The sequence below is a fragment of the Lepisma saccharinum genome, chromosome 1 (assembly GCF_977018435.1).
Source record: "Lepisma saccharinum chromosome 1, izLepSacc3.1, whole genome shotgun sequence".
NCBI lineage: Eukaryota > Metazoa > Arthropoda > Insecta > Zygentoma > Lepismatidae > Lepisma > Lepisma saccharinum.
In genome coordinates this window covers 206,289,279-206,302,781 of record NC_139229.1, presented here as the reverse complement: position 1 = coordinate 206,302,781, position 13,503 = coordinate 206,289,279, and the positions used below count along the sequence as shown (strand labels likewise).

Sequence of the window (13,503 nt, the reverse complement as noted above, 5' to 3'; positions counted from 1 at the left end):
TGATTTACAAGCTTTACAAACCACACTCAATGCCAGTCTTCAACTAGAAATTACAAATTTACAATCACAATGCATGGACCCTCTTCTTAAAATTGATTCTGAACTCAAATTGTTGCTTCAAAAATATACTGATCTGGCAACATTAGATAATTTTCAAAGTTTAGAAGAAGCTGTAGCAGCTCTTCAAGCCAAATTTAAGACCCATGCCACCAACTCTGAGCAATTGAAACAGCAATTGGAAGAGCAGATAAATAATGTCCAGACACAGCTCCAAACAATTGTCAAAAGCATAAAATCACAAGAAGATTTTGATCTAGTGATTTCCACTCTAAAAGAACAGATTCAATCACTCCAAATACCTAATCTGGATCCTCTGCACAATGCCATAGCCGAGGTTAAAGAAAAAATTGAGACACTTGAAAATTTTATGAACAATTTGCCATCTTCTGATGCTTTGAGTGCAATAACTCGGAGTGTAGCAAATATTAAGCTGCAACTTGAAACATATGAAGATTTTGGAAAAATTCAAAGTACCATAACCCATCTTGAAGGTACAATAACAGCAGTGCAAAGTGATTTGGCAAATGTACAACAAACTCTAGAATCTCGCCTGCCCGGTATTGTAGATACTCTTGTTAGTGTCCAGCACCAAATCACAAAGCTTGAAAACCTCAACACTGAATCTGAACTATCTCATTTTCATCATTTGATTGATGATATTCAAACAAAACTTGAAATTTTACAACAATCCACACCCACTCAGGCAGATATAGCCCTGCTCCAAAATGCTATGCAAAATGTGGCTGATGCTTCTGAATTAAACAATGTAAAATTGGCACTTGAATCTTTGCAAAATACAGTATCAAATCTTCCTACATCACAGGAACTTAAAAATATTAAGAGGGCAGTGAATAGGATATTGAAATCAGAAGATATCAAGAATATCCAAGCAGAGATCAAACATCTCACTCAGACAGTGGCCACTCTACCAACCAATCAACATATTAATGAACTGCATGCCCTGTTTGAGGATATCAGAAGACAGGTCCATGATCTTACTGCTCAAAATTCAAAATTGGCAGTTGTTGAAAATTTGCAACAAATTGTAGCTAATATCAAGCAACAGCTAGGAACCATGGAATCCAATCAAGCAAATGCTCTGTCTGTTTTTGCCACCCAGCTTCAAGAGATTGTGCAACAATACAAGAAACTTGTTGTGGACATAAAAATCAAGCCAGGCCATGATGATGTTGTTAGGACCATCAATGAGCACCTTGAATCTGTAACAAGCAGATTGCTTACAGCAGAAAAAGAAATAACAGGCATAATCGAGAATCCAAAACATACAGTAATTCTTGAATTGTACAGCATCCCCAACAAAGAATATGATTCACCATTTACACCAGGTGGCAAAATATATATGCTGTCCCCTGCACAATTTTATTACCAGTTTTTTGTTGGGGGCACACTGAGACCAATCAAGATCAAATATTGGCTTCAACCACAGGCACACCACTACCCCACCTTATCAATAACAAATGCTGACAACAAACCAAAAATCACCAGTGTAGAGTTAGAGGATTTTACAGATCCCAATACATTAGAAACAGCATATGTTGAAGATGATGGCTCTCTGGAATTTAAAATACAAATAGGGGACAAATTATATTTAGAAAATCCTGTAGTATCAGCTGCTGAACATCCCATAGTTGCAATATTCTTGTTTTCATATTATGTCTAGAGAAATTATTGTTGATGAACTACACAGACAAGCCAGACATAATTTTAAGAGACTGCCAGTAGTCACAAAAGGCATAGATGATTTATGGCAAGGGGACTTGATTGAAATGGCAAGTGGACAGTTGAAAAACTTAGACAAAATCAACAAGGGCTACAAGTATCTACTCACTGTAATAGATACATTTTCAAAATTTGCCTGGGCTGTGCCACTCAAATCCAAGACTGGAAAATGTGTTACAGAAGCCATCAGGACAATCATCAATCAGAGTGGAAGATCACCGCGCTATTTGCAAACAGATAATGGCAAAGAATTTTATAATTCTGTGTTCCAACAATTTATTAAAAGCCAGTCAATAAAACATTACTCGAGTTACAGTGATCTCAAAGCCTCAATTGTAGAGGGATTCAACAAAACCCTAAAAAATCTTATGTATAAACAATTTACACTTCAAGGTAATTATAAATGGCTTAATATTCTTCCAGAACTTCTACATAAATATAACAACTCGGTCCATTCCACAATCAACATGAAACCCTCTGAAGTAACTTCATCTGATGAGCAAAAATTGATCAGGACTGTTTATTATCCTAGATACCAGCCAACAACAAGAAAGGCCAAATACAAGGTGGGTGATCAAGTAAGAATCAGCAAATATAAGCACTTATTCAAAAGAGGCTTTACAAGAAACTGGAGCACTGAATTATTTACAGTGGTTCAAATTAAACCTGGGACCCTTAACACATATATAATAAAAGATCACCGAGGAGAAATTCTCAAAGGCAGATTCTATGAAGAAGAACTCAGCAAAACTAAACAGCCTAACACTTATCTCATAGAAAAAATCATCCGCAGAAAAGGCAACAAGTTATTTGTCAAATGGCTAGGACTTCCAGAACACAGCTGGATCGATGCAGACAAAGTGATAATATGAGCACCTGGGATGTTATAAAAAGGCTGCCAGAACCTGAACAACAGAATAAGAGAAATGGCAACTTGCTGCCTGATAATATTAGGTGTCTTATTGTTGGGCCATCTGCTTGTGGTAAAACTACACTAATGGTTGATAATTTTTTATTGGCACCCAACTGGTTAGACTGGAAAAACAGGCACTTGTATGTTTTTTCTAAGAGCTTGGAACAATTAAAATATCAGCAGCTGATGAAGCTATATGATGGATTGGATATTGCCACTTTTGAATCAGATGTTAAGCCACTTCATGAATGTCTCGATAATTCTGTTGTTGTGTTTGATGACATTATACTGGATAATCAAAACAAGGTTAGAAATTTCTTTACACAGGGCCGACACAAAAACATTGATTGCTTCTACCTGGCACAGACTTTTTCAAAAATACCGAAGCAGCTGATCCGAGACAACAGCAATTTTATATGTGTGTTTCATCAAGATCATACCAACCTCAAACACATACATGATGAATATGTAGGTGGGGACTTGAGCTACAATGACTTTTCCAAGTTTTGCAGTAGGTGCTGGAATCAAAACAGTTATGGGTTTGTCACAATTGATATGACAAGAAAACCCAATAGTGGCAAATACAGAAATAAAATCAACAATTTTCTAGACATTGAAACATATATAAATAACCATGAAAAGGCCAATCATTGATGATCTTAAATTAAAAGATTATCTTGTAAAAAGATTTAAGGGATGGAAATCACAGAACCGAGGAATTTATGAACAACACAAACAAACAGAACAGCCTATCATTGATGCTATTAGTGAATTATGTAAAAATATCAAAACTGTTACAGAGCAAAATCAAAATTTGATCACAGAGCTTGTACCTGTAGCTGCAAGGAACATATTAGATTATCCAATCACCCCACTTTCCAGTATTCATACACCTAGTCCTGTTGCTCCTCGAAGAATTGAAGCTACTCAGGATCCTATTGAATTGGGTCTTCTTGCTCAAAAATATTTAAGCACACCTAAAGACAACAAAGATGAAGTCTTTGGCTTATATGCTGACACAGAGCGTGATGGTAGCATCATACATAGAATTGGCAATTTCAGAGTAACATTTATGGGAGATGATATAATTGTATATTCAGAATCTCATCTTGGACAAAGAGGTGGTTTTGTTAAATATCCCGGCACACCTGGGTTGTGGGAACTGATGACTAGGAAAAGGCCTGGCAGCTATACAGATCAAGATTATGAATATTACAAAGAAATATTAATAAAATCAGATGCTCTATACCAGAACAATGATCCCACACAAAAAAGAGTCAAGTCTAGCAGTGGGGCAAAATACAATAATTTAATCAAGCCCATATGGTCACAGATCAAGACTGGCAGTGGAATCAAACAATACAACACCCTGCCTAAAGAATTTGTGTGGGTTGATGATGTCAGGAAACTTGTAGATAGGTTATTGGTGATAGCTGGGGAGGAAAATGCTGGGAACCACAATTTTTACAATGAAAAGGTTGGAATTATGGACATGATAAGCACCAAATTATCTAATTTTATAGTGAATGACACTAAGGGGATTGGATATCTCATAAAAATTATTAATACTCTACCACCTAAATTTTGGAATATTTCTGAGGGTCGGGGCCTGGTTAATGACATTATAAACAAGCTGCCATTTGAACTACATATTCCAGGCTATCAGTATTGTGGTCCAGGCACAAAACTGGACCATAGATTAAACAGAGGTGATCCTGGTGTTAATCCCCTAGATGCTGCTTGTAGAGACCATGACATAGCATACAACACACATTCTGATCTTGACAAGAGACATGTTGCAGACAAGAAATTAGAAGAGGCTGCATTTGGTAGATTTGTAAGCAAAGATGCTTCTTTGAGTGAAAAAATAGCAGCATTGGGAACCACCATAGCTATGAGCACCAAACAAAAACTGGGGTGGGGGTTGTGAATATGTATATAATAAACCTACAATGAAGGCCAAGGGTGTTATGTATCAAATACCTTATGCAGGTCTCAAATCTCTTGGGCCTATTGATAGCCTTTTGACCAAAAAGCAGCGCAAGAAAAAAAGCTCTTGTATTGCCAAGGGCCATGGTATGAAATTGTTGCTTAGTACCCCCCAATTAAAAAAATTACAGCAATCTAGAAAAAAATCACATGTGGGGGGTTTCATATTTACTATCCCGGCCATCTTAGCAGCACTTGGGGCTGTTGGGAGCTTGGCTGGGGGATCAGCTGCCATAGCAAAAACAGTAATAGATGCCAAGAAGAATAAGGCAGAATTAGATGAGCAGAGGCGCCATAACCTGGCCATGGAGAAACAGGGCAAAGGTGTTAAGGGAGCCATGAATAAGTTTAAAAAAAACAAGAGCTGCTTACAAACCAAGATATTGAAGCTTTAATCAAGCCACTGGGCATCAAAAATTTTAGAGGTGTGTACATGTCTGATTCTTTACCAGAACAACCACTCAACAAAGAGTGTGGCATTGTTAATTTGGATAAGTACAAAAATCAGGGCACTCACTGGATCTGTTATCTTAAATATTTAAAAAATGAGGCATTTGTGTTTGATTCATTTGGAGGTGTTCCACCTGAAAATTTAATAAAATATCTAAATTCAGCTAATCTTTATTACAATAATGCCCGTGTTCAAAATTTCAAAGATGTTAATTGCGGACATTTGTGTTTATCTGTTCTGAGATATATATGTCTCAAATAAATAAACCATCAATTGAAAATTTTCAAAAGGCCCTGTGGTATTTAAAACATCATGGGGGTATTCCATCTCACCAGCCAAAATTCAATATTGAAACTCAAATTACATGATGATATAGTGTATCCCAAAACAATAGCTCTCAGAGCATTTTATGGCATGTACTTGATCCCTAATATTACACACCACAACAATACAATTGCAGTAGGGGATCAAAAAATTGTCATCACTCCAGGGCAGTATAATCTGTCCACTCTAAATGCTCAATTACCCAGAGGTGTAGTGTTAAGTCAAAATTCTGTCACTCACAGAGTAGAGATTGTATCTGCTACAGAAACAGTGGATCTGGGTACTATAGGAGAGCTGTTAGGCTTTGAGAACAACACAAAACTTGAACCAGCCATCAAACACACTGCTATTAATATACCTAAATTCTTAGCCATAGAGACTCTGAATATTCACTGTAATGTGGCCGAGGGTATGATCACCAAATCAAATGGCATAGGCACTCACAAACAAACTGGCATCATTGCAACATTTAAACCTAATTCTGAATTTATGGAGCCAATCACCTACACTCCATCCCCAACATTATATTTTCCTGTGCCATAATAGAATAGATAATATTGAATTGATGGTCACTAATGAAAAAGAAGAATTAGTTGATTTTGCTGGAGCCACAACAACTGCAATCATAGAGATTAATATTTAAATAAAAATACATACAAAAAAAAAATGGAAAATATTGAGAGTTATGAGCTACAATCATTCCCTCCAAACAGGAGGACCTTTGCAAATTTAAATCAACCCAACACAGAGATTGAGGTTGATCTTGATGTAGGGGATGGCTTTATACACCCCCACAGAGCAGATCTATACATCAAATTTGATGTTGTAAAGCTCGATGGAACAGATTATCCGGCAAATTCAAATATAAGATTGGTGGACAATTTTGTGCCGCATCTGTTCTCTGAAATTGAGATCAGAAAGCATGGTGTTGTTATAAACAGAGTGGATTATCCCGGCATTACCTCCACAGCTTTGGCCACTCTAAAATTATCCAAAACCGAGGCTTCTTACTACAAAATAGGTGGATTTGAGGCTGGTGATAAAATTATATCTAAGAGCCACACAGTGCTGTTCCCTATGCGTCTGTTGCCAGGATTCTTCTCAGATTACAAAGATATTATGTGGAAGGGTGGTTTAAGAATCACATTTAGAAGAGCTGCCAATGATAATAATGCTTTGATGAGGTACAGCACATTAAACTCTACAGGGGAAGCTCTGCCCAATACCCTACCTGATGAAGGCAAATGCATTATTCAGACTATGGAGCTAAGAATCCCAGTTGTTGAATATGAAGCCAGTTATGCTCTTAAATACAAAGCAGATATAATAAAAAATCCACAAGTACCTTTACAATTTTATACATATCAATGTGTACAGAAGCCTGCAACTGGTACTTATTATGAGTTTGATGCTACAAATTCATTCTCCAGTATACAATACGACATGCCAGATTTTGTGGTGGTTCTGTTTCAGACTGGAAGACACAATAATCAGGAAAAAAATTCAAGTAGATTTGATAACTGCAACATCAAAAACATATATCTTAAAAATGGCAGAAATGAGGTATTTCCCAGAGAAAATTATAATTTAGACATTTCCAAGGATGATTTCCTTAAATTATATGAAGCATTTACAGCATACAAAAGGGTCACTACTGGCAATACTGATATGTATTACACACCAGATGAATTCAAAGCACAGAGACCCATGTTTGTAATCAACACTTCAAAAAGAAAACAAGTTGTGGTGAATGACAGGACAAACATTAAAATTATCTGTGAATTCCATGAGGCATTACCTGATAACACTATATGTAGTGTTATTCTCATAGGTGAAAAATCATATGTTTATGATGTAAGAAATGAGAGAGTCACAGAACAATTCTAGAAAAATTATATTATCTTAATACTAGATATACAAGTTGAGCCTGGTGCCCAATTGAACTTAAACCGGAAGTAAATATGTGTGTGTGTGTGTGTGGGTGTGGGTGTGTGTGTGTGTGTGTGTGTGTGTGTGTGTGTGTGTGTTAATACGTTTGCGTAGTTTTAGGTGTGGGCAAAAAAAATATCAAAAAGGGGCATATTTTTGACAGGTTTATGGACAACAATCTCACAGAAGTGCCTTTTATAAGTGTAGGCAAATCAATCTGAGGGGGGTCATACTTTCTCAGGAAATTCCCGAGGGCATTTTTACAAAAATCTTGGATTAGACGGGGTTCCACACTTGAGCAAAAAGCTCATATGGGCATGTTGAGCAAGTTTTAAGTGTAGGCAAATCTGCATGAGGGGGGCTCATACTTTCTCGCCCCAGTAATATCACAAATACAACTACTCAAGACACTGTAGATGTTCATGGTAGGCCAGAACAAGGTTGTCAACGAGGAGCAACGCCACAACAGGGCCGATATCTGGCTTTAACTGCACGACGAAACCGGAAGATGCCTGCAAGACAACTGTCCTCAAACCTTGCAGCCACCTCCGGGGTTAGAGTTTCTGTCGCCAAACTGTGTACCGGAGACTCAGGTCAGCTAGTCTCTATGTTTGTTCCGCTTGATCCAGTGCACAGAATGGTCCGCTTACAGCATCATCGAAATTGAACCCTGAACGAACAGAGGAACGTGCTCTTTCACAGATCAGTTTAGATTCAGTTTGCAAAATGATTCCCGTCGCACATTCATCTGGAGAGAAAATCGATCACGATTTAATCCAAGGAATATCGTGGAAAGGGATCAGTTTGGTCGAGATGGAATACTGGTATGGGAAGACATCATGTTCAATGGACTTACAGAGCTGCACGTCTGTGCTGGAGGTACTCTTACTACCCAGGGGCACAGAAACGAGGTACTCCAACAACATATGCGACTTTTCAGATTCGCAGTCGGCTCAGACTTCAACTTCAAGGATGAAGAGATGATAATACATGTGCGCATCGAACCAAATTGGTGGATGACTTTCTTGAAGGTGGATAAATCCACCGCATGGACTGGCCATCAAGGTCCCCAGACAGAAATCCTGTAGTGTCTTAAGGAGATGAGTTAGCTCGCGATCCTCCACCAAAGAAATTTCCAGAGCTCCGTGCTCCTCTTCATGGGAAATGGAACCAGCTGCATGTAGAACTCTTGAACCACCTTGTAAACAGCGTGCTACGTCGTTGCGAGGTTGTGTATCTGTTAGGGGTAACTTCACACCATACAAGTCTCTTTTTTTCGTCAAGGAAGTATCTTCTGTTTTCTTATTTTTTGCATGTGTGTCTTTGCACTAAAATCATTTGTTAATGTCATGCATTCTACTCTATTGTATACCATATAACGTTTTGATTAATTTTCACTATGTTTATGCAGTTCTGTCACTTTATTAATAAAACATTTTCTCATATCTAAGTTATGCTTAACTTTTGGACACTAGTACTTATAAAAATACCTTTTAATTTTTAATTATTAACAGAAAATGCCTCTGGAAAAATCTGATAATTGAACTCTAAATCAGGATATGGACAGTATATCATGTACAGTCAACGGCAAAGATAATGGTAGGCAAATTGTCCACCGCTATTTTCACTACTTGTTTATTCTACATCCTGTATTGTTTTAAGGAATGAAACTATGTTGGTTCGAAGCAGGCATTGTTCTCTGCTTATTCATGACTTTATTTCAATTCATTGTCATCACATTGTGTAATTCAGACCGAATGAAAATGGTGGTGGACAATTCGCCTACTGTTTATTTCGCCGTTGGGTGTACAAAACCTCCAAAGCGGCCATCTTGGATTTCAGACGTCATGTATGGTATCTGACACGTTGTAATACATGATTGCGTGCCTCCAAATTAAAGCATTCTCCATACACATGGCTTGCCTTCGTGTAAAAACCCAACAAACTTACAAATGGTCAAAATTACTCCTAAAGGAGTTAAGGAGATATGGTCATTTTTGTTTAATAATGTCTGCAGAGGTAGCCATCTTGAATGTAAGATGTCATACAGACAATACGCCACAATAGTAGGCATCAACAAAATATCACAGGCAGTAATTTCCCCCCTTTATATGCCAGAATGTCAAGTGAAGTGTAAAATATGCATAGAATCCTTGCAGAAAAGGGCACAAAATAGTTTCACTAGATATATCTCCATAACAGTGCGAGATATGAAAAAACTGTAAGAATCAATTTTGTTCCTTTTTCAATTCTGAACAAAACATGTATGTATAAAAAATTTCCAAAACCACTATTAAAGGACTTTTCTTAGTTATTGCATGAAGCGGTATCCATCTTGGATTTATGACGTCACACAGGCCTTCTGCCACAATTTCGGGCAAAACACCTGGAATTACGTTATTGTGTACCACACTAGCAATGTATTACCGGTAGTCATATATTCCCTTCATTAAAAAAAACCACGGACTATAGAAATATTGACATATGCCCCTGGACTATAGCCTGTTAAACTGTCCATATTTTTTTTATAGTTCAAATTTTCGAAATACGGAGAGCTAGCACACTGATTGGTTAAATAATTAAGTTATTCTCAATTGTCACTAAGTAAATTATACAAAAATGCGTTTAAACAGTGTTTGTGGGTAGAGAATAAGATTTAAAAACCAACAATTTAAGTATTTAACACAAATTGTTATTCAGCTGTTTGAGTGAGTAAATGTAAATACAGGGCGTAGTTTTGGAGTAAGACATATCTTAGAAAATCAACTCAAAAGATCACCACAGTGTAACATTTTTGTTTGCTTCATGCAAATAAGCGCCCACTATGTCATCTAATCAAGTCCAGCACCTGGATGGTCACACTATTCGCGATTAAAATTACCACCTGAGCGCTAGTGTCGCTTCCAATATGGCCGCTCTACGTAGGATAGATCTTTGTTTACATTCAGTAGTAGTACGTAATAGCAGCGTGTTGTCATTGCTGGTATGGAAGAAACGTTTAAATTACGTGTGTTGTGGGCAAGACAAAAGAGAAGCAAAAATAAGAGCTGCACGTCTAGGGACAAATTACAAAAATTTGGAACAAAATCGAACTATAAAACTGGGCAGCAGTAAACTGTGCAGGGAGGGTGGATGGGAGAGCACGGACAGGACCATAGACATACTACTACGGGCAAGACTCAAACGCAGTGTGCGAATTAACGGGGGGGGGGGGGGAGAGTGGGTGCCTGGGATTCCCCTCCCCAACAAAACATATTATCCCCGGCAAAAGAAAATTATTTTTATCCCTACCAAGGACGTTTTTATCCCCCTCAAAGAAAATTGAATTGAAAGCATGCAATATACCATTCCTTAACTGTAAGAAACATAACTGAAACATCATTCGTCTCCATTAATTGTCTACGCGTAGTTATCAAAGATTTCCCAGCCGAAAAGTATGCAGCATGCAAATTTGCATTCAAATGGTGAAATTGTAGAAAAATGTTAAAAAAAATATATATATTTTTCCTGCGATTTACAGGTTGTCGGTTACAGCAATTAACTGCCATGCCCAACAAAATAACAAGAGAACGTTTTCATAACATCCATTAGAATCATGTTGACTGCCGTAACCAGGGGCGTGCAGGACGGAAAAATTTCGGTCGGGATGGGATTGGGAAGGAAATATTAATAATCCTGAAGTTCGTTACTGAAAAAAGTATTCACTTCCTGATCATTTCGGAGAATTTTCGGGACGGTAAATTTTCGAAATTTCCCGATGCGGTTTAAATCTCGAATCACACTATTTCCTCTTCAAGTGTTTTTGCACTTGTTGGAAAAAAAAAACAGTTGAGTTCAAAAAATGTGCGACATTTATAGCACAGAAAATATCAATAATTAGCCTCTTTTTAATTAAGATACTTTGGATTTTCTTGACTGTTCTGGATTGCAAAAAGTCGAATTCTGACCTCGACAATTCAAACCCTGTAATTTTCAATTATTATTATTATTATTATTATTATTACACCCTTCGGCATGTAAAAACATGGATCAGAGGTACCATGAAGAACAGTGGTTTAAGTGGTGTCTGCTTGATATCCAATCTATGCTTGCTTTGTGAAATAGTACAAAAAGACAAAGAACTGTTCAACAAAGTGATAGATGTTTATGGAAAGGAAATAATGTGAATTCAGTTTCTATCTAAATAGCAGACTGGAGTCTGAACTTGTATACAGTGCCAAAGTATTTTAAATGCAATGATTTGTAAAGTAAAAATAATAATAATATAGCAATAACAATAATGTAATAATGGCAATAATAATAACAAAAACAACAATACAAGTTTCTATGACTGAAGGCTAAGATATGAAATTTTACTCTGTCCCCCTGCGGATGGCATTCCTCTCAAAGCAAAAGTTTAATTCGCACAATCAAACGTGTAGCCATCTCCTCACGAAGGAACCTGGGTAACGCTAAGAGTTGCACATTTTTGCTTCAATTAGCATGTATTGCCGAGTTTTCGAAGTGGAAACAGATCAAATATGAGTGAAACGACCCAAAACTCAAGTGCATTGATAAATTGGCTTGTGTGTACAGTTTTTGCTTCACATTCATACTCGCAGTTGGATATATGGCCTGCTAATCGCTTAAAAGTTTCATGTATTGCGTGGTTGCATACCCACAATGATTCAAAGCTGCCTTAGAAATTGAGATATCGACATGAAGTTCTAAACTCGTCTCTTTGAAGCAAAAAGTCAACATAATTTTGCTATTACAAATCAAATTCCGATTTTTTTTATTATTCACACAATTAAGAAGAATAGAATTTTTGTACATTATTTGGTAATAGTATTATGTTTTGTCTGATGTAAATAACAAATTCAATATAATTGCAGGTACAATCGTGCAGCTACTCCCTAGTGAATGCAACATTATATGCAGATGCCCTAGTCAAATGTATGGACCTGGAAGAAAACAATTCTCTTCGTAAGTATTTCAGTGAACGTATATATATTTTCTCTCTCTCTCTCTCTCTCTCTCTCTCTCTCTCTCTCTCTCTCTGTGTGTGAAAGTGTGTGTGTGTAATTGCCAAATATATTCTAACCTATTACAATCAGGGTGTTATGTGTTGGGAGAATGATGGGAAATTCCATCCCTTGTTACTGTATCTCCCCTTTTCGTTACAATTGTCTGCCCCCCCCCCCCCCCGGGGGAATATTTTATACATACTATCCAAGTAACAAGTAACTACAACCGTTGGGCCAACTGCAGTTTTTACCCATACAGCACACAAATATTCAGTAGACGTCCACGGGACGTCCCATGGATATCCATGTCAAAAGTCTGGGCGTCCATATAGGATATCCAGGAATATCAAGTTGACGTCCGTGGGACGTCCCCTAGATATCCACTAGAGTTGAGTTGGTGTTTTAAGTCCACTTTATGCACAGTAAGGCTAATCGGGACTGGACCTACAGTTTAAAGTGGGATCCGAACCACTTGTGCCTCCAAGTGACCCCTCGATTACAAGGCAATGACGCTACCACTGTGCCATGAGGGAGGCCCCCCTAGATATCCATACGTCAGTCCAGAGGACACCCATAGGATGTCCAGGAAGGATGTCCCATGGATAATTTTTGGATATGTGGATATTTTCTGGACATCGTGTGGACTTTTTCTGGGTGTCGTGTGAACGTTTTCTGGACATCATGTGGAACTAAAATGCTTTAACCATAATGCACCAGAGGCACGGAAAGGGAAAAAAGGGTTCAGCAAATGCATGTAACAGTGTTTCTTTTCGAATATTTGTCACAGCACATACTGGAAATATAATATTCTTTTCATGAAAGTAGAAGTTATTCTTAACTTGTAGTCACTCACCAGTCCTTTGTCAGCTGCCATGGATGAAAGATGTGTTGGGAATTGCTAATGGTTTATCTGTTTAGCTGTAGCAGAACAAGAGCATTCTTACAGGTATTAATGAGTGAAGGCTGTTAAACAATGTTATGTGCACACTAAATTCCATGAAAGGTGGAAAGTAAACTCTAGAAAGTTTTTGTGCTACCACTTGAGGTTATCTTGAGATAATGATACTACATGTACATGCATGAGAAAGGCT

The 13,503-nt window shown here is 37.5% G+C and overlaps 1 protein-coding gene across 1 annotated transcript in view; it reads left to right on the top strand.

The window, feature by feature from the left end:
- LOC145991345 (uncharacterized) overlaps nucleotides 1-13,503 on the top strand; it is a 53,760-nt gene that overhangs the window by 29,984 nt on the left and 10,273 nt on the right. Inside the window, exon 2 of the mRNA XM_083127348.1 lies at nucleotides 12,281-12,371. Coding sequence (XP_082983474.1) covers nucleotides 12,281-12,371 — 91 coding nt within the window. The remainder of the gene's footprint in view (nucleotides 1-12,280; nucleotides 12,372-13,503) is intronic.